At 39.6% G+C, this 22,750-nt stretch overlaps 1 protein-coding gene across 24 annotated transcripts in view; it reads right to left on the minus strand.

Annotated features, from left to right (window-relative positions):
- KMT2C (lysine methyltransferase 2C) overlaps positions 1-22,750 on the minus strand; it is a 303,762-nt gene that overhangs the window by 179,202 nt on the left and 101,810 nt on the right. For 16 of the 24 annotated variants that reach the window (XM_063726207.1, XM_054560014.2, XM_063726219.1 and 13 more), the window contains 2 exons: positions 16,343-16,484; positions 838-1,038 (listed from right to left, as the gene is read on the minus strand). In XM_063726207.1, coding sequence (XP_063582277.1) covers positions 838-1,038; positions 16,343-16,484 — 343 coding nt within the window. The remainder of the gene's footprint in view (positions 1-837; positions 1,039-16,342; positions 16,485-22,750) is intronic. The other 8 variants (XM_063726211.1, XM_063726208.1, XM_063726212.1 and 5 more) reach the window with 1 other exon arrangement.

Here is a 22,750-nt window from a genome sequence, read left to right on the forward strand (position 1 = left end):
ATAAGCACTTGAGTGATTACATCATAACCCTCAAGAGGCAGTGTTTGTTAGCTTTGCAAGCTAAATTAATTTTTACACGTTCTCATCAACTACAGAAACTTCTACTCCCTTAACCAGCACAGCCAAGTCTCCATATTAATATGGTCTTTAAACACAACTGTACAAAATATTTTAAACTATATCAGACAATGTGCCCGTGAATACAAACATACATACATCATTACAAAAAAAATTCCTTAAAAAAGAAAAAAGCATCTTCTGGGAGGGAAGGCAGGGGAGGGAGGGAGGAAAGAATGTATAGGACAGTGCAACATTTTCTGAAGCACACAAACTTATATATAAATTACATAAATTAAATGACTGAATGGATCAATGAATGAATGACACAAAAGACATGAGTAGTGAAAACCAATTCTGGATTTGCTATTGTATTATGTTATATTCTTACAATTAAAAGCTTATTTAGAGAAACAAAAGAAGGACTTCATTGATCTGTTTTATTATTATCTTCTTTCCATTTATAAATTCCATGAACGCCCTCCCTCTCAGCTTGTGTTATGCTCTTTGAAGTTTTCTTCCAAAAGTTTAGTGTTGTGATCACACCGCTTTCATATACAATTAATATAAACTTTTTTAAAAATAACAAGAAAAATTTGTGAAAAGGATAGTTTGTTGGATTAACTGGGTTAATGGTGAGTCAGAGTATCCCATAAATGTGGAAAACAGGAGAAACTGTTCAACAAGAACAATCCCATTTGAAAATTTATAAACATTATAATGGAAATAAATTATATGCAGTCTTAATCTATTCCAACATTTAAATTCGAAACTGCTTACTTTCTCTGTCCTCTTTGTTTTCGTGGTGCTGAGTTTTGCATTTTCTCATAGGTTCCACTGCTGTTGTCATCAATGTCCTTCTTGTTAGAAGGTTGGTTTCTCCATGGCAAGATAAATCCAGGCGTTACTCTGAATTGTTTTAAGTCTCCTTGTCCTAAGGAACTTTTTTCCCCACAGTAACAAAAAGCGCAGAGCTGTTCACTAGTAAAAATGAAATGTAAGTCAGAGAAGGAGAAAAGTAACTTTATTCAACTGCTTTAAGTGACAATTATAGATACTTGTGCTTTTAAATTATGTCTAAAGCGCAAGCTAAGCTTTTCAATCTATTTTCTACAGTCTATTCAGTGATTACCCATAAGAACAATTAAGTTTAATAATTATACATTTGGAATTCTACTTTTCCATAGCATTTTAAAAAGTAGTACACATATCAAATCCAAAAAATTCTAGTTAGTAGTTAGAAAAGTTATTTTCTTTTATATTTGACTAGAAAAAAAATCCAAGTAAGAAAGCTAAAGATGGGGGCCAAGCATGGTGGCTCATGCCTGTAATCCCAGTACTCTGGGAGGCAGAAGTTTGAGACCAGCCTGTCCAACGTGGTGAAACCCCATCTCTACTAAAAATACAAAAATTAGCTGGGTGTGGTGGCACACCCCTGTAATCCCAGCTACTCGGGTGGCTGAGGCACCTCGCTTGCATCCGGGAGGTGGAGGTTCTAGTAAGCTGAGATTGAACCACTGCACTCCAGCCTGGGTGACAGAGCAAGACTCTGTCTCAGGGAAAAAAAAAAAATGCAAGTTAAAAATGGGAAAGAAGGTAGAGTTTAGTAGCCACCCAACTGCATGACAGCTCTGTAAAACATATGGTGACAGTTTTATTTAACCACTTGATGGAACGTTCATTATGCATGATATATATATACCACACACATGCATACACACGGGGAGATATAAAAATATAAACTTAAATAGTTCCTGGGTTGAGTGGTAGTAGATTTTTGGGGAAGCAGAAGAGCTGAACTGGAAGGAGGAAAGGGATGATTAGGAGCAAAGGGGATTTTTTAGGCCAGTGAAACCATTTTATATGATACTATAAGGGTAGATACTGAGCCCTAATGTCAACTATGGACTGTAGTTAAAAATAATGTATCCATATTGGTTTACCAACTGTAACACAACACACAATACTAATCGTGAGGGAAACTGCTGGGGGTAGAGGTGGGAGAATGGGCTCAATTTTTGTGTAAACCTAAAAATGCTCTAAGTCTATTAATAAAAAAAGAGAAAACATTTAAAAAGAGACAACAAACAATATACACATATGGAATATACACTTACTAAGAGATCTTACAAAGAATGAAACTAAAAGGACTGCTTCCTCTTGATTCTATTTACACTTCACAAGATATTTACTGCTGCTATACCCAAATCCTCCTTCTTGGGCATTAAAGTTACCTCTACAGTATTTACCCCATGATCTTACATATCTTGCATTACCAGGTGATAGACTAACCTATAGCCTTTTGAGGTGACTTTTTAAAACATAGGTTTAAATCATATTGGACTCTCAACTAATTACTTTTATCAAAATTAGCTTTCTTTTTCTAATAAATTAACCTATTTCAAGTTCATGATAAACTATGTTGTCTGCTGGTACCGAGACATACACACATACACAAATTAAATGTAGTGTAATTTCAAAAAAAAAAATCAAGTCAAGTTGAAAAACAAAATTTATTCTTTCCAAAAAGAGACCACCACCATATGCTTTGCCAGTATCTTACTATCCCCTTATTTGTAATTTTCTCTGAGCTATTAAGCTTACATTTATTTCACCATATCCCATTTCTGGTTTGTTTCTTCCCCTAGAAACACTACCCATGAGAAGCAACAATCAGATTGACATCAGTCTTATCAACATTGATTGTAACAGCACTGATTAGAAAATGGAGCAATATTTTAAAGTTATTGCAGAAAAATACCTTAGCATTCAATTTCATATTCAAAACTATCGCTTAAATGTGAAGGTATAATAAAATTACTCTCTGGCTTAGAAGACCTCAGAAATTTTGCCACACAACAGATCCAAAATGAAAATACTTTTAGAGAAGTACTTAAATTATTAAAGAATTAGAAAAGGTTGTATGAAGGGAGGTCAAACACCTCAGAGTAATTTATTGGTGACTTTTTTTAATACGAGGTCAAGGGAAATTTCTAGCTTTTGGTCTGGCTGTAGAAAGCTGCAAGCAACATTGTGCCCAACCACACAACATAACCCAACCAGAGAATCTGCAAATCCACTTTTCTGAAACCCATCAGAGGGCAGAAATCAAAGGGCAACCAACTCACCATCAAATGAAAGACACTTTCATAAAGAAATGTGACAATAGCACCTCTGAGGAAGAGGCCACTGATATCATACCAGCAGGGTACTAAGAATTCAGTAAAAATTTTTAAGAAATTGCTAGAAGCCAAGTGTGAAACACAGTGAGACTATGTTAACACCTGTGACCACAGACAGGGGAATTCTAACTCACACAAAGGCTCCTCTTCATGTACCTCATTAGATGCTCACGCACTACAGCAACTCAGCCAGGAGCAGTGGCTCACACTGTAACCCCAGTGCTTTGGGAGGTCGAGGAAGGAGGATTGCTTGGCCCCAGGATTTTGAGACCAGCCTGGGCAACATAGTGAGACCCTGTCTGTATTTTAAAAAGAAAAAGAGGATGGGCATGGTGGCTCACACCTGTAATCCCAGCACTTTGGGAGGCTGAGACGGGCGGATCACAGGTCAGGAGTTCGAGACCAGCCCGGCCAACATGGTGAAACCCCGTCTCTACTAAAAATACAAAAATTAGCCAGGCATGGTGGCAGGCGCCCGTAATCCCAGCTACTCAGGAGGCTGAGGCAGGAGAATCACTTAAACCCAGGAGGCGGAGGTTGCAATGAACTGAGATCATGCCACTGCACTCCAGCCTAGGCGACAGAGCAAGAATCCATCTCAAAAAAAAAGAAAAGAAAAAACTTGTATACAGCGACTAAAAAACATTTTCTAAAATAGCATACGAAATCTTACTAGCCATTACAATAATGTAAACCCAAATCACCAATTAAAAGGCAAAAATCACCAATTAAAAGACCATTTTTGAGATTAGATTAAAATTAGATCTAAAAATTGGGTGCAGCTGGGTGCGGTGGCACACACCTGTAATCCCAGCACTTCGGGAGGCCTAGTTGGGCAGATCGCCTGAGGTGAGGAGTTCGAAATCAGTCTGGCCAACATGGTGAAGCCTCCCGTCTCTATTAAAAATACAAAAAAATTAGCCAGGCATGGTGGTGCGTGCCTGTAATCCCAGCTACTCGGGAGGCTGAGGCAGGGGAATTGCTTGAATCAGGGAGGTGGAGGTTGCACTGAGCTGAGATCGCACCACTGCACTCCAGCCTGGGCGACAGAGCAAGACTCCATCTCAAAAAATAAAAAATAAAAAAAAAATAGGTGCAAAAAATTTTGGAAGTATAGACACAAATGACACATAAAACAAGGACAAAAATGTTGATGGGAAAAGAGGTAAAAAGATACCAGGCAAACATAAACCCAAAGGAAGTTTGAGTGGCAATAATTTTATCAGACAAAATGAAAGTTATGTCAAAAAGAAAACACGACATTAGGGATGAAAAAGATGTTACACACTAACAAAATGATCAATAGTATAATAGATATCGATCATAACCATATACTCAGACCAACAGGCCTCAAAATGAATCTCGAATCTGAAAGAGATGGTTAAGCATCTCCAATCTGAAAATCCAAAATCTGAAATGCTCCGAAATTCAAAACTTTTTAAGCACCAACATGATATCACAAGTAGAAAATTTCACACCTAAGTACTTAATATAAACTTTGTTTCAAGCATAAAATTACTTAAATATTCTATAAAATTACCTTCACGCTATGTGTATAAGGTATATACGAAACATAAATGAATTTCTGTGGGCGGCAAGCCACCCAGGTGCCGAGGCAAGAGACCGAGGGCACGAGCTGTTCCAGTATAACAAAATATATAAAATAAGAATAGTTATACTATATAGATCATAAGATATGATTATATATGAATATCATTAATCATTAGTTTGTAGCAATTACTCTTTATTCCAATATTATAATAATCCTCGCTCTACAATCATAACCTAGGAAAAACCAGGCCATACAGAGATAGGAGCTGAAGGGACATAGTGAGAAGTGACCAGAAGACTAGAGTGCAAGCCTTCTGTTATGCCCGGACAGGGCCACCAGAGGGCTCCTTGGTCCCAGCGTCTAGGAAGATGCCCGTTGCCAAGTGGACCGTGGTCTAGCGGTAGCGTCAGTGTCAAGGAAAAACACCCACTACTTAGCAGACCGGGCAAGGGAGTCTCCCTTTCCCCGGGGGAGTTTAGAGAAGACTCTACTCCTCCACCTCTTGTGGAGCACCTGACATTAGTCAGGCCCGCCCGCAGTTATCCGGAGGCCTAATTGTCTCCCTGTGATGCCGTGCTTCAGTGGTCACGCTCCTAGTCCGCCTTAATGTTCCATCCTGTACACCTGGCTCTGCCTTTTAGATAGCAGTAGCAAATTAGTGAAAGTACTAAAAGTCTCTGATAAGCAGAAATAATGGCGTAAGCTATCTCTCTCTCTCTCTCTCTCTCTCTGCCTCGGCTGCCAGGCAGGGAAGGGCTCCCTGCCCAGTGGACAAGTGACCCACGTGACCTTACCTATCACTGGAGATGGCTCACAATCCTTACCCTGCCCCTTTGTCTTGTATCCAATAAATATCAGCGTAGCCTGGCATTCAGGGCCACTACCGGTCTCCACGTCTTGGTGGTAGTGGTCCCCCAGGCCCAGCTGTCTTTTCTTTTATCTCCTTGTCTTGTGTCTTTATTTCTATACTCTCGTCTCCGCACACGGGGAGAAAACCCACCGACCCTGCGGGGCTGGACCCTACAAATTTCATGTTTATACATGTCTGCCATCCCCAAAATATCTTATTATGTATGCGCAAATATTCCAAAATCCAAAATCCAAAACACATCTGGTCCCAAACATTTTGATTTCGTTTTTTTTGAGATGGAGTCTTGCTCTGTTGTCCAGGCTGGAGTGCAATGGTATGGTCTTGGCTCACTGTAACCTCCACCTTCTGGGTTCAAGCAATTCTCCTGCCTCAGCCTCTCAAGTAGCTGGGACTACAGGCACACACCACAACATCTAGCTAATTTTTGTATTTTTAGTAGAGATGGAGTTTTGCCACGGTGGCCAGGCTGGTCTCAAACTCCTGGCCTCAGGTGATCCACCTGCCTTGGCCACCTAAAGTGCTGGAATTTACAGGCATGAACCACCGCACCTGGCCTGTCCCAAGCATTTTGGATAGGAGAAACTCAACCTGTACTAACAAAACTGGAAGACTAAAAAAATTAAAATCAACAACAGTGGAAGATTTTAATTATTTTTCTCAGAAAATACTATATCAAACCGATAAAAATTAAGTTGAACATCTTTATTGTTCATTATTTATTAATTACCTGAGCATAATAAATTAGTTTGAGATACTATATTCAGTTCTATCTACAACTAACAGTTCACATTCTTTTCAAGTATATTAAAATATTTCAAGAGTGGATTACATAGTAGGCCGTAAAAGAATACATGATACATAGCAAGTGACCAACATCATGCAGGCAACATTCTCTGACAATAATGCAGTAAAACTAACAATGTATAATAAATGGATAACTTAAAATTTTCTGGCCAGGTGCAGTGGCTCATGCCTGTAATTCCGACACTTTAGGAGGCCGAGGCAGGTGGATCACCTGAGGTCAGGAGTTTGAGACCAGCCTGACCAACATGGCGAAACCCCGTCTCTACTGAAAATACAAAAGTTAGCTGGGTGTGGTGGCACACGCCTGTAGTCCCAGCCACTCAGGAGGCTGAGGCAGGAGAATCACTTGAACCTAGGAGGTGGTGGTTCCAGTGAGCCAAGATCGCACCATTGCATAGCTTGGGCAACAGAGCGAGACTCCTTTTCAAGAAAAAAAAAAAAAATCCAAAAATTTGGAAACTAGAAAAGATACTGTTTAAGAATTTTTCACTTAAAATGGAAATCCCAATATGTGAAATAAAATCATAATGAAAATACTGAATATAAAATTGGTATAAAATATAAAATACTGAATATAAAAGTTTCAATATATTACTGGAAGTCCTAGGCAGAGCAATATGGTCAAGAGAAAGACATAAGGGATCCCAGTAGGAAAGGAAGACGTGAAACTGTCTTTATTTGCTGATGGCATGATCTTATATATGGAAAACCCTAAAGACTCCACCAAAAAACTGTTAGAACTAATAAACAAATTTGATAAAGTAGCAGGATACAAAGTAAATATACAAAAATCAGTAGCATTTCTATATACTAACAGCAAACAATCCTAAAAGAAAATTAATATAATAATCTCATTTACAATAGCAACGAAAAAATTAAATACTTAGGTGTAATTTCAACCAGGGAGGTAAAAGACCTGTATACTGAAAACTATAAAACTCACAAAAGAAATTTAAGAAAACATCAAGAAATGGAAAGATATCCTATATTCATGGACTGGAAGAATTAATACTGTGAAACTAACTGTCCATACTACCCAAAGTGATCTACAGATTCAACGCAATATCTATCGAAATTCCAACGTCAATTTTGACAGAAATAAATTATCCTTAAATTTATATGGAAGCACAGAAGATATCAAACAGCCAAAACAACCTTGAGCAAAAAGAATAATGCTGGATGCATCACACTGTCTGATTTCAAAACATTACAAAATGACTGTAATCAAAATAGTATGGTACCGGCACAAAAAAACAAAAACAAAACATACATCTGGATAGGCACAGTGGTTCACACTTGTAATCCCAGCACTTGGGTAGGCTGAGGCAGGCAGACTGCTTGAGCCCAGGAGTCTGAAACCAGCCTGGGCAACACGGTGAAACCCCGTCTCTACTAAAAACACAAAAATAAGCCAGGGGTGGTAGTGAACACCTGTAGTCCCGGGTACTCAAGAGGCTGAGGTGGGTGGGTGGCTTCAGCTCAGGAGGCAGAGGTTGCAGAAAGCCAAGATCACACCACCGCACTCCAGCCTGGGCTAAGATACCACCCTGGCTCAAAAAACAAGAAGACACATCAACCAATGGAACAGGAATGAACTCACGCATTTACACTTGGTTGATTTATAACAAAGATGCCAAGAAAACACAATGGGTAAAGAACTGTCTCCTCAATAAATGGCACTGAAAAAACTGTATATCCATATGCACAAGAATAAAATCATACCCTTGTCTCAAATAACACACAAAAATCAATTCAAAATAGATGAAAGTCTTATGTTTAGGATGTCAAACTATTAAACTACTAGAATAAAACATAGGGAGAAAGTTCCATGTGGGCAATAACTTTTTGGATATGACCCTGAAAGCATAGGCAACAAAAGCAATAATAGACAAATGGGATGGCTAAACCACCAAGCTCCTTACGGCAAATGAAAATATTAACAAAGTAAAGAGACAACCCACAGAATGGGAGAAAATATTTAATATCCAAAATATATATGGAACCCAAATAAACAGCAAGAAAACAACCTGATTAAAAAATGGGCAAAGGACCTGAACAGACATTTCTCAAAAGAACACATACAAATGGCCAACAGGTACATGAGAAAATGCTCAGCATCACTACTCATTAGGGAAATGAAAATTAAAACAAGTATATATCACGTAACACCTGGCTATTGGCTAACAACCTAACAAATGGCTATTATTAAAAAGATGAAAGATAAGTATTGCCAAGGATACACAAAAAATGGAAGTCCTGTACATTGTTGTGGGGGTGTCAATTAGTACAGCCATTATGGAAAATGGTAAAGAGGTTCCTCAAAAAACTAAAAATAGAATTACCATATAATCTAGTAATCACACTTCTGGGTATATATCCAAAGGAACTGAAATCAATGTCAAAAGGATATCGGCATGCCCATGCTTACTACAGCATTACTTACAATAGCCAGATATGGAATCAACCTAAGTACCCATCAATAGATGAATGGATAAAGAAAACATGGTATATATAAACAACGGAATACTATTCAGCCTTGAAAAGCGGGAGGATGGGGAGTGGTGGCTCATGCCTATAATCCCAGCACTTTGGGAGGCCAAGGCTGGAGGACTGCTTGAGCCCAGATATTCAAAACCAGCCTGGGCAACATAGTAAGACTCCATCTCTACATAAAATTTAAAAAATTAGCCTGGTGTGGTGAGCACACACCTGTAGTCCCAGCCACTTGGAGGCTGTGGTGGGAGGATTGCCTGAACCCAGGAAGTTGAGACTGCAGTGAGCTGTAAGCACAGCACTGTACTCCAGCCTGGGCAACAGAGTGACATCCTTTCAAAGAAAAAAAAAAAGAGAGAGAGAAAGAGAAAGAAAGGAAGGAAGGAAAAAAAGGAAGGAAGGAAGGAAGGAAGGGAGGGAGGGAGGGAGGAAGGGAATGAAAAAAGACAGAGGGAAGGGGAGGTAGAAAAAGAGGGGGAGGGGAAGGGAAGGGAGGCAGGGAGGCAGGGAGGCAGGGAGGGGAGGGGAAGGGGATTAAGGAAGGGGGGAGGGAAGGAGGGAGAGAGAGAGAGAGAGAGAGAGAGAGAGAAGCGGGAGGGACCTGTCATCTGCAACAACTCAGATGAATCTAGAGGATATCATGCTAAGTGAAATAATCCAGGCACAGAAAGACAAATACAGCATGATCTCACTTATATGTAGAATCTAAAAAAGTTGAACTAAAAGAACCGGTAGTAGAGTGATGGTAACCAGACAGACACTCGGAGAAGGTAAGGCAGGAAGAAGGAAATAGTAAGTTGTTGGTCAAAGGATATGAAGGTTGAGACAGCAGGAATAGGTTTTGAGATATACTACATAGCAGGGTGACCTATATTTTAAAATAACTATTAGTTTGGTGCAAAGGATACGAAGGTTGAGACAGCAGGAATAGGTTTTGAGATATAGTGCATAGCAGGGTGACCTATATTATAAAATAACTATTAGTTTGGTGCAAAAGTGATTGCAGGTTCTGCCATTAAAAGTAATGGCAAAAACTGCAATCACTTTTGCACCAACTTAAGAGTAAATTTCAAATAACAAATGAGAGTTAATCAAGGTAATGGATGTTAATTTACTTGATTCAATCATTTCACTTTGCATTCATGAATTGAAACATCACACTGTACTCATAAATGTACAATTAGGATTTGCCAATCAAAAATAACATTTAAAAAATAATAAATGTATCATGAATCATTTTAGATAAAATTTATATGTTCTGAGAAAAATATAACATGAGAAAATTGGTACAAGTTGAAACAGACAGCTGAATAGAAAAAAATTTGGAGGTGGGGAGCAAATTTATGGAATACATATTCAAAGAAAAAAAATCTTTGAATTGAACTAGTAGTGACTTCATTTTCTGTAAGAAACCCCACAGACCCATGTAATTTTATGACAGTTACTTCAAACTTACATGAAGTCAATTCCTGTCTTAAACTAGTTGTTCTAGAAAATAAGAAAACTGAAAGATGCCTCACACACGAGGCTAGTGTAATCTTGTCTCCAAAACTAGGACATTACAATATTACAAAAATTCATATTGCTTATGAACATAAACAAAAATATTAGCTAACTAAAATCCAACAGCATGTTTAAAAAATGTCACAATAATGTTTATTGCAAGTAATCAAGTAATGCTTACTGCCTTCTACAGAAGCTTTTTCTTATTCAATTGTTTTGCTTCATTTTTAAATACATATGAACATAAGTTCTTTGTTAGTAATATGCTTTAGAAATATTTTTCCCTTTTCTGTCATTTATCTTTTTACTCTTGGTATTTTTCATGAAAAGTTTTAAATTTAAGCATAGCATTATTAATCAATCCTTTTCTTTTATTTCTTTTTTTTTTTTTTTTTTTTTGAGATGCAGTTTCTCTCTTGTTGCCCAGGCTGGAGTGAAATGGCGCGATCTGGGTTCACTGCAACGTCCACCTCCCAGGTTCAAGCAATTTTGCCTCGGCCTCCCAAGTAGCTGGGATTACAGGTGCCCACCACCACACCCAGCTAATTTTTGTATTTTTAGTAGAGATGGGGTTTCACCATGTTGGCCAGGCTGGTCTCGAACTCCTGACCTCAGGGATCCACCCACCTTAGCCTCCCAAAGGGCTGGGATTACAGGCATGAGCCACTGCACCTGGCCCCTTTTCGTTTTATGTGTGTTTTCTTTTTTTTTTTGAGACAGGGTCTCACTCTGTCACCCAGGCTGGAGTGCAGTGGCAGGATCACAGCTCACTGCAGCCTCAACCTCCTGGACTCAAGTGATCCTCCCACCTCAGCCTCCTGAGTAGCACCACCAAGTCCTACTAATTTTTGTATTTTTTGTAGAGATGGGGTTTTGTCATGTTCGAGTCAGGCTGGTCTCGAACTCCTGGGCTCAAGCAATCCTCCTGCCTCAACCTCCCAAAGTGCTAGGATTATAGGTGTTAGGCATGAGCCACTGTGCCTGGCCAATCAACCCTTTTCTATAATTAGGGCTTTCCATTTGTTTTTTAAGTCTTTCCTTACCCCAAAGCAATGAAGAAATTCCTCTACATTAACTTCTTTTATTAATTTGCTTCTCACATGTATAAGTCTATAAATTAACTGGATTAGACATGAATAAATTAGGTCTACTTTCTTTTTTTTTTTAAAAGTACATCTAATTGTTCTAGCACAATTGTTGAAAGAGACTTCCTTCCTCACTAATTTGTGATGCCCCTTTGTTATAAATAACCTGTCCTTATTACTCATGTATCTGTATCTGGGTTCCCTATTCTGATCCATTGGTCTATTGTCTGTTTCTGTGGTAATACAGCACTGACTTAATTTATTAGGGTGTTACGAAAAGTCTTAGTATCAAGTAAAGCAATCCTTCCTCTTCTTCATGGGTCCTTTGGCTTATCCTGTCTTTTGCATATTCATATAAATTAAAATCAGCTTGTAAAATTTACTGTAGAAATTTTTATTAGAATTTTCTTGAACCTACAGATCAATTGGGAAAGAATATCTTTCAAATACTGAATCCCCTAAAATGTGAGTATTATATTGCTATTATGTCTGTGTTCCTTAATCTTTCCAAAAAGTTTTATAATTTTCTCTATAAAAGTCTTACATTTTTGCACATAATCCTAGTCACATATTATTTTATATTATTGGAAAATAATATTCTAAAAAATACCATTTAACTCTGTTCCTAATATATATAAATACACGTGATTTTTGCATTTTGATTTTGTTATCTAGCAATCTTGCTAAAATCCTATTAATTATAATAGGATGATTATCTACAGATTCATTTAGAACATTTTATATACTGCACCATTAAAATTCATTAAATTCAGGCCAGGCACGGTGGCTCACGCCTGTAATCCCAGCACTTTGGGAGGCCGAGATGGGCGGATCACGAGGTCAGGAGATCGAGACCATCCTGGCTAACACGGTGAAACGCTGTCTCTACTAAAAATACAAAAAAATTAGCCGGGCGTGGCGGCAGGCGCCTGTGGTCCCAGCTACTTGGCAGGCTGAGGCAGGAGAATCGCTTGAACCCGGGAGGTGGAGCCTGCAGTGAGCCGAGATCGCGCCACTGCACTCCAGCCTGAGAGACAGAGCGAGACTCTGTCTCAAAAAAAAAAATAAAATAAAATTCATTAAATTAAATCTGTTCATCCTATTTTAAGGAAACTGTGGGACAGAGAGATATAAGTGAATAAATAAAGGTGAAAAAGTTGGAGCTTGGAATAAACACCAGGTCTGTATTACAGCATGCTGGCCTTCTCACAGTGCACATTCACCCTGTCCCGTCTAATGAAAATAACAGTGGGAGTGGTAGTATAGCCCAAGATAAATACATAACAATGGCATTGCTTATTAATCTACCTCAAGGTTATTTTTCCATGTGGTATGAGCATCAATCTACCTATATTTTTTACATAGATAGCCAATTATTGAGTAACCTATTCTTTTCCACTGATAGGCCATGATTATTATAAACGAAATTATCATATATTCATGAGTAGCTTTTAACTTTCATTCTCTGTACAAGTATTAGATGAGGACTAACAGTGACAGTGTGCTACTCACAGGTGACAAAAAGATAAGTCAGTCAGGCATACTCTGTCCTTAAGATCTGCAGAAGAACCAAGCAAGGAGGTTAAGAACTACAGTGGGTTCCCGAAGTAGACCTAGAGGATACAGAGGCACAGAATACTTTCAGAAGGCTCTCAGGCACCTGCTCTAAACTAGCAAATATTCTGCATTCCGTACCTCTCAATTCCACATATGCATTACATCATTTCTAATCTCTACAAAACACATAGCAAAAAGTAAAGTTTATGGTAGTATCAAACTACAAAAATTTAAGCAGAACTTTAAATGCTTTTCAATCAACTAGAATTCATTATTCATCAAAAATATATTGGGCCAGGCACGGTGACTCACACCTGTAATCCCAACACTTTGGGAAGCCAAGGCGGGCGGATCACGAGGTCAGGAGATCAAGACCATCCTGGCTAACACACTGAAACCCCATCTCTACTAAAAATACAAAAAATTAGCCAGGCGTGGTGGCAGGCGCCTGTAGTCCCAGCTACTCAGGAGGCTGAGGCAGGAGAATGGCGTGAACCCAGGAGGCGGAGCTTGCAGTGAGCCGAGATCAGGCCACTGCATTCCAGCCTGGGCAACAGAGCGAGACTCTGCCTCAAAAAAAAAAAAAAAAAGAAAGAAAAAAGAAAAAAGAAAAAAAAAAATTATACAGCACCTAATCTCTGTCAGGGACTATTAAGTGCAGGACACAGTGTGGTGAACAAAACCCACCAACAAAGTGCCTGTCTTCAGAGTTCACATGACAGTCAAATGAACTGTTAGAAAATAATAAGTGCCACAAAGAAAAATAAAGCAGGTTACTATGTAAAATATGGTGGGAGCTGCTGTTTTCTTTTCCATCCTACTCCTTTATTTTGAAAATGTTCAAACCTCCCAAAAAATATTGGAGGAGGAGGAAAGGACTACAGTATAACAAACACCGGTGCGTTCTTTACGTTGATTCACATTGTATGTTCTTTTTCCTAAGCTGACTGAGACTAAGCTGGATGTGGCCCTTCAGAGGAGGCTAGTATTATCAGCAAGGTGGCCTCTCTGGGAGGTAAGCCAGGAGACAAGCAGAGCAAGCACCAAAGCTCTCAGACAGAAACCCCATCAGCACATTTAAAGGAGTGAGGCCAATGTGGTGAGAGCACAGTGAGTGACAAATGACATGAGAGAGGCAGTCAGGAACAGATCACACCTTGTAGACATGGTAAGTACTTGAAATTATGAATATAATTTAAATATAATAGTCATGAAAGAGAGTGGAGAGTGGGGACCTGATTATCATTATTAGAATAATTTTTGCAACTGTGCTATAAACAAATTGGACTATGGAAAGGTAAAGAGAAGCAGAAAGACTGGTTAAAAGGCTACTACAACTTCCAAAGGATAACAGTGACTTCAACTAAAATGTTAGGCAAGTTAAGACACTAACAAGTTGTTTGGGTTATCGAGTTGAGCTGCAAGGTATGAGAAAAGATAGAAATCAAGGATCAACTTTCAAAGTTTCTGGACTAAACAACTGAGTGAATACTGACATTATTTACTGAAATGAGGAAATCGTGGAGAGAAGCAGATTTGGGGCAGAGGTGGAGGCAGAATCAAGCATGGTACTGGACATGTTAAGGGTGAGGTGTCTAATACACTTCCAAATGGAGATGTCAAGCAAACAGTTGGACATAAAAGTCTGGAGTTCAGGTAAAGAACAGTAATGGAAATGAACACTTGAGACTCTTAAGGGCACACACAGAGGTTACAGCTATCAGAATGAATGAGCTTTCTTTCCCAGGGAGTGAACAGAGACAAAAAGTAGACAAGATATCTGAGGACTTATCCTTAAGAACTCCAAAATTATAAACATGTAGAGTCTCCATGGCAACTAGCAAAAGATAAAATGAGGAGTGAGATGTCCCAAAAGCAAAAGAAAGAAAATGCTTCAAGAAGATGAGAGAGGTCAGGTGCAGTGGTTCATGCTTGCAATTTCACCACTTAGGGAGGCTGAGACAGGAGGATTGCTTCAGCCCAGGAGTTCCAGACCAACCTGGATAACACCAAGAGACCCAATCTCTACCAAAAAAAGGTTAAAAATTAGCCAAGTATGGTGGCACACACCTTTAGTCCCAGCTACCTGGGAGGCTAAGGTGGGAGGATCAGCTGAGCCTGGGAGGTTGAGGCTGCAGTGAGCTGTGATCACACTACTGCACTCCAGCTTGAGCAACAGAGTAAGACCCTTCCTCAAAAAATAAAAAAATAAGAAAGGAAAGGAAGAAAAGGGAAGAGGAAAAGGAAGCAGAAGGGAAACGAAGGGAGGAAGGAGGGAGAAGGGATGGAGGGGAAGGAGGGAGAAAGGGAGGGAAGGAGGGAGAAAGGGAGGGAAGGAAGGAGGGAAAGAAGGAGGGAAAGAAGGGAGGGAGAGAGGTAAGGAGGGAGGGAAGGAAGGAGATGGGAGTACCAAACTGATGGATAATTTCATTGTTTTATTCATGTCTTTCAAATAAGGTCTAAAAACTCTTAAGACTTCAAAGCTGAATTATACAATGATAGGTTACAGGCCCATTGTAGTGGCTCGTGCCTGTAATCCCAGCACTTTGGGAGGCCGAGGCAGGCGGATCATGAGATCAGGAGATCGAGACCATCCTGGCCAACATGGTGAAACCCTGTCTACCAAAAACACAAAAATTAGCTGGGCATGGTGATGCATGCCTATAATCCTAGCTACTCAGAAGCCTGAGGCAGAAGAATCTCTTGAACCAGGGAATTGGAAGTTGCAGTGAGCCGAGATGGCACCACTGCACTCCAGCTTGGTGACAGAGCAAGACTCCATCTCAAAAAAAGGTGGGGAGGGGGGGTGGCGGGGGCAGAAAAAAGAAAGAAAAAAATAGGTTATAATGTCCTGTGTTTCCTTTTTTAATGAATGGGGAGAAGGTGAGGAACAAAAGTATAAACTTAAGTTTACAGGTAAGTATAAAAAATTAATCCTCATGCTAAATGCTCAGATTTATGTCTTCTGCCAGGAATAGCACATTGGTAATATTCTGTACTGGCCTGAGGTGACTAGAGTAAAACCCTAGTGTGCTGCCCTGCTCTACAATTGCCTAAGCCCACAGATGTAACTCATCCCAACTAAACACAGAGGTATCAGCTTCAAATTTAGCTACCAAATCATAAAATCCCACCCAGATTTTCATCCTAAACTCATATTCCTTGAATTTTCTCTACAGTCATTTCACTGCTTTATTCCTGTCACTAATATCCAATCCTGCTGCATTCATTCTCTAACCTGATTTTGGCTTCTACACCAACAGAGACCAGGGAGTTTGCCGATTCCTCAGACACAGATCGCTGAAGAGTTGGAATTAGCAGTTTGCTGTTATCCACTTCTGCTTCAGCATCCTCTTCTGCAGATTGTTCTTTGATTTCTGCTTAACAGTAAACAAGAGAAAACAGTCATTTTTGTATTTATATTAATCACTGGTGAATTTATCTATAAAGCATAGGTCATAATGTAAAAAGAAACAACAAATAACAATACTTCACTAATACAAGAAAAGTTTATGCATGTAATTAGTGGTATTGTGCATCTTTATTCTCTACTGCAAAATGATTATCAAAATAATGTGAAGCATGGTATACTTTTCCTTGTGCCGAAATTATAGCTGACTCAGAGAAGTTTCATCCTAGTAATAAATGTTAAGAATCTTGGCCAGGCATGGTGGCTCATACCTGTAATCCCTGCACTTTTGAGAGGCCAAGGCAAGCAAATCCCTTGAGCTCAGGAGTTTCAGACCGGCCTGGGCAAGATGGTGAAACCTCATCTCAACAAAAAATGTAAAAATTAGTGAGGCAACGTGGTGAGTGCTTATAATGTCAGCTACTCAGGAGGCTGAGATGGAAGGATATGCCTTGAACCTGGGAGGCGGAGGCTGCAGTGAGCTGGGATTGTGCCACTCAGGCCTAGGTGACAAAGCCAGACCCTGTCTCAAAAAAAAAAAAAAAAAAAAAAAGAATCTTATTTTTGGCCAGGTGTGGTGGCTCACACATGTAATCCCAGCACCTTGAGAGGCTGAGGCAGGCATATTGCTTGAGCCCAGTAGTTCAAGACAGCCTGGGAAACATGGCGACACCCCATCTCTACAAAAAATTAGCCAAGCCTAGTGGCACACGTCTGTAGTCCTAGCTACTCAGGTGGCTGAGGTGGGAGAATCAATCAAGCCCTGGCAGCTGAGGCTACAGTGAGCTGTGATGGTACCACTGGACTCCAGCCTGAACAACACATCTAGATCCTACCTCAACAACAACAACAGCACCAATAAAAGATTTTCTTTCTTTTTTTTTTTTTTTTGATGGAGTCTCGCTCTGTCACCCAGGCTGGAATGCAATGGCGCGATCTCGACTCACTGCCACCTCTGCCTCCCAGGTTCAAGCAATTCTCCTGCCTCAGCCTCCTGAATAGCTGGGATTACAGGTGCCCACCACCATGCCTGGCTAATTTTTGTATTTTTAGTAGAGACTGGGTTTCACCACATTGGCCAGGCTGGTCTTGAACTCCTGACCTCAGATGATCCACCCGCCTCGGCCTCTCAAAGTGCTGGAATTATAGGCATGAGCCACTGTGCCCGGCCAAAAAAAGAATCTTATTTTCAGGATTATAGCAATTGGTCTACAGAACAAATGTATTTCAAAGTGACTCATTAAAAATTGTTTCACACTTTATAAAACAATCATTAAAAGATTCATTATGTACCCTAATTATTACCCATTCTAAAAGCTTAATATTTGAAAAGGACAAACCTTCACTTTATTGCCTTTTTCCATTCTCCTTGAGTCCAACCCCAAACACCTTAAATGTTCTTTCTCAGGAGGCAGCCTAACAGCTGAGAGGATTTCCACACACCACTACCCCAACATCATTCTTCTTGTTTAATAAAAATTATATGCCCACTCTGTCTGTCATGCTCTATTACTACAATGAAGGGACATTACACCTCCCCACCAGTGCTCATGATGCAGTTCCATGCTCTTGGCTGGCTCCTGGCTGGCTCCTGCTTTTCTAACTTGAAATTTATTTAGACCTTTCTGCATCACTAACCCCAAACAAACAAAAAAAATCTTAAAGTCCTTTCAAGCACCTCTTCTCTGTCTTTCCTTTTACCACCAATTTCATGAGATGGCATGACTGAACTCTACCACCTTCCCCTTCAACTATACCTTTCTAATAGTATCCAGCCTCCTATTATAACAATTATTCTCAGCTGGGTGTGGTGACGCACACCTGTGATCCCAGCACTTTGGGAGGCCAAGGTGGGCGGATAACCTGAGGTCCGGAGTTCGAGACCAGCCTGACCAACATGGTGAAACCCCGTCTCTACTAAAAATATAAAATTAGCCGGGCATGGTGGCACATGCCTGTAATCCCAGCTACTCGGGAGGCTGAGGCAGGAGAATCGCTTAAATCTGGGAGATGGAGGTTGCAGTGAGCCAAGATCATACCATTGCACTCCAGCATGGGCAACAGGAGCGAAACTGCGTCTCAAAACACACACACACACAATTATTCTCGTCAACACCACCAATGGACCAACGGCAAAAGAATTAACAATCCAGTTAGCACCCACAAGCTTTCTTCAAACATCCTAAAAATTCACTTCACACCAGGACCACTTCCTCCTTAGTGAAATGATCTTCTATCTTTTATAAGCACAGAGATATAATAGTCTAATATCTATCTCTTCAGCTGGTTTCCTTTAGACCTCTAAATATAGGTACATATGTAGAGATGGGGGTCTCACTATGTTGCTCAGGTTAGTCTCAAATTCCTGGCCTCAAATCATCCTCCTGCCTTGGCCTCCCAAAGTGCCAAGAATACAGGCATGAGTCACTACTCTCAGCCTATAAGCGCCTCTTTGAAGAACTTATTTATTATCCACATTTCAACAATTTCCTCTGGACTTTATGATTTCTAAGTCAACATCTCTAGCACTAACTCCTCTCCTGAGTTCCACAACATATTTCAACTATACACTAGACATATTTAGCAGCTTGAACACTAAATTTCACACAAAACTTTATCTCTTATCTCTCAGATTAGCACTTCAATCTGACTTCCCTCTTTTAAAAAAAAAAAACTATCTTCTACATTCAAAATGAATTTTAGAAAAGTATTTTGAAAAACAATTTGTATAACTGTTCTTGCGTAGTTAGAAAAAACTACAAATAATTGTAAATCCTATCAAATCATAAAATTAATGATAATATGAAGCATCAAACAGATGGTTTTGGTTTTCATACTTAAAATAACATGTTTCTTTTCTTTTTTAAAAAATTGAAATAGAAAACTGACCTTAAATTAAGTGTTTATACAGTCTATCAATCAAGGTGTCCTGTCTATCCCTAGAGACAAAATTGATAAAGTATCTAGAATCAAATCTAAAAATATGTAAGCTTGTATTCAAAAGGAATAATAAAATGAAAATTTACATTTCTATGTGACAAATGACCTCATGAATGAAATGAATGTGTCACAGATGAGAGAAAATAAATACAATCTGAATCCCCCCCCAAAAAAGGTATTCAGATCAAGAATAGCTAAATAACTCCAAAGATGAACAAGGCACATAAAACTGTAGAAAGCAGACAAAGGGGCCGGGTGCAGTTGCTCACGCCTGTAATCCCAGCACTTTGGGAGGCTGAGGCGGGCAGATCACCTGAGGTCAGGAATTCGAGACCAGCCTCAACATGGAGAAACCCCGTCTCTACTAAAAATACAAAATTAGCTGGGCAAGGTGGTGCATGCCTGTAATCCCAGCTATTCAGAAGGCTAAGGCAGGAGAATTGCTTGAACTTGGGAGGCGGAGGTTGCGGTGAGCCGAGATCATGCCATTCCTCTCCAGCCTGGGCAACAAGCACAAAACTCCGTCTCAAAAAAAAAAAGAAAGAAAGAAAGAAAGTAGACAAAGGACAAAATCCATACTCTTCATCTTCTATACTTTTCAAGTTTTAGTAGGGCACATAACTGCTCAGCTAGAGACTTTATTCCCCAACCCTCTTTGCAGCAAACCATGGCAAGTTCTTACCCAGGAGAATATGACCAGAAGCAACTGCGCAACCTCATCTAAAAGGAAGTGACCTGCTCTTAACTAAATTATAGTCCCCTTTCCTACAGACTGGAATGGACATGACAGCAACCCAGTTGCAATGCTGCCAATGAGGCGCAATGCTCCAGGTCATGGCAGAGAGACAAGACAGAAGAAACCCGGGTCAACAAACAATAATATGGAGCAAAAGACGACTCATCAGCCTACACCTCTCCATCCTCAGAAATATTACATGAGAGAAGATCAATTTGTTTTATTTAAGCCACTGCTATATTTTGGGGTCTCTGTTACAGTAGTTTAACCCATGCCCTAATTAACACAGAAAACTGGTATTAAAGAGTGAAGAACTGCCGTAACAAAATCTTCAAGTGGCTTGATCAGGCCATGAGACACTGATAATGGAGTCTGAAAATCAACTGACCCTTTTTATGCTATATTAAAATATTTAATATAGCTATGACTTACAACAATTTGGAATGTAGGCTGTACCTACAGAGCCTGTAGCTCTAGGGAAAGCATCTGGAATGAGCCAAAGGGTATTCTGTGTTGCCTCTCTCTAGTATTTTTACAGCCAAAGATAGAAAAGAATACAATTCTGCTAGAGAGACTCTCTCTGCCTGCCTATTATATTCAAAGTACTATAAAATTATCACATATATAAATACCTGTGTGAAAGCATTTCATTTCTACTCAGAGAGTCCCAGAATACATTTTGGGATATACCCATTTTATACCATTCTTACTACTGGGTAACAAGAAAGGGAAGAGAAAAATAAGTGACAAACTCAAGGAGGAGTAAGAATAGTGCCTTCAGAAACTTACTGACAATGAGCCAAATGGACCAGGGTCGCAAATCATTACATTACCCTGGAAACACATTTTTTCCTGGAGCCAGATCCGTTGATCTCCACTCCCAAACTGTGTTCCCTCCAATAAAGTATGACTTGTCTGCTTCCTTTTACTATGTTGCTATCTACCATATATGACCTCTAGTCAAAAATGTCTTTCTCCTAGCAAAGTATATAACAGTTTCAGCTTTTTCCTTATTTTTGTCCCCAAAAAAGAAAATACATAGCACTTTTATTATTTTTAGGGGAGTTTTATTGCTTACAGCTAAGGGAAAACAAATAGGACAATGTCTATCTCTCCCTCGAATTAGAGCCAGAAGGAAATAGAAAAGTTAAATGTTAATGTTACTGGTTGGCCAGTAGGTTTGCAGGTATACAACCTTTTGAAATTATGTTTCCTGCATTTCAAAGAGGAAAAAAACCAGATTCAGACTATAGGGTTTTTTTGTTTGTTTTTGTTTTTTAAGAAATAGGACCGGCACCAGATCGGATCCCACAAAGCAGGTAAGAAGACAGGCTTTCAGAGTTCATCCTGTTCTCTTTTCTCCTCTAGCTATTATTATTACTGGCTCTGCCCATGATTCTAACCTGGATCTGCTAAAGAAATAGTAGGGAGTGATAAGTTTTGGTTTTACTTTTGGTTTAGCTTTTGTTGTTTCAGTCTTGTGTTCTTTAACAAATAAAGAGGACTCTATGACTGCTTCCTAGGTAGCAGTAATTCCTGCCACAAAATAGGAACAAACAATAAAAAAGGTATCACTAAATATGTGATACTTCATGTAATAATACAAGCTGTCTTTAACTGTCACTCTTCATTTGGTAGACTATGTTAGATCTTAGTATCTGTCAAAGTCAAGGCAGGACAACTGAGTGTTTATGTCTCTCTCTCTTCTCCTAATCCTAGTCTTCAAACAATTGTCAGAGTTTGGCAGCAGAATGTGAAACAGACTGCTCTGGATAAAAATGATGTCAACCAGGGATCCAACCAGAGATGTCATCCAGAGATGCTCGGGATGAAATGACTACAAACCCAGTGATATCTGAGGAAATATTCCTGATGCCAGTACTTAATTATCTCTAGTTTATTATTAAAAATGTACTCTTAAATACTATCCTATGCTTTGCCTAAAGAAAGAAGCTAGCCATTCAACCAATAAAACAGTCCAGGTTTGGCGACTCCACCACTTCGCAGAGTTTTTGCCTTTCATGAGGTTCAATTAGCTCAAACTGCCTGCAAGCCAAACTGTGGAAATTGGAGCAGACATTTAAAAAATTACACTGCATTTTAAAAAATTCAGTGTAGTATTTTTCTTGAATATAAAATCCCCAATATATCTTTCCCCTTACTTTGAACCTGACCTAAAATACAGGCAGTGGCACTTGGTCACAAAATGCACCGAAGTCAGAAAGGTGGGGACAACTGCAACCCTGGGATAAGGACAGGTGAGGCAATTTCATCTGTAGCCACTATCTACGGATAATCTCCATCCACTAGGTGGCACATGTACAGTGGTAATTGTACTAAAGAACCTAATCATTGACCTGGCGTGGTGGCTCAAGCCTGTAATCCCAGCACTTTGGGAAGCAGGAGGATCACTTGAGCCCAGAAGTTCAAGACCAGCCTGGGCGACAAGGCAAAAGCAAAAAAAATTCAGCCAGCCTTGGTGGCACACACCAGTAGACCCAGCTATTCAGGAGGTTGAGGTGGAAGAATCACTTGAGCCTTGGAGGCAGAGGTTGCAGCTG

Source organism: Pongo abelii, chromosome 6 (assembly GCF_028885655.2).
Source record: "Pongo abelii isolate AG06213 chromosome 6, NHGRI_mPonAbe1-v2.0_pri, whole genome shotgun sequence".
In the NCBI taxonomy this organism is placed as follows: Eukaryota; Metazoa; Chordata; class Mammalia; order Primates; family Hominidae; genus Pongo; species Pongo abelii.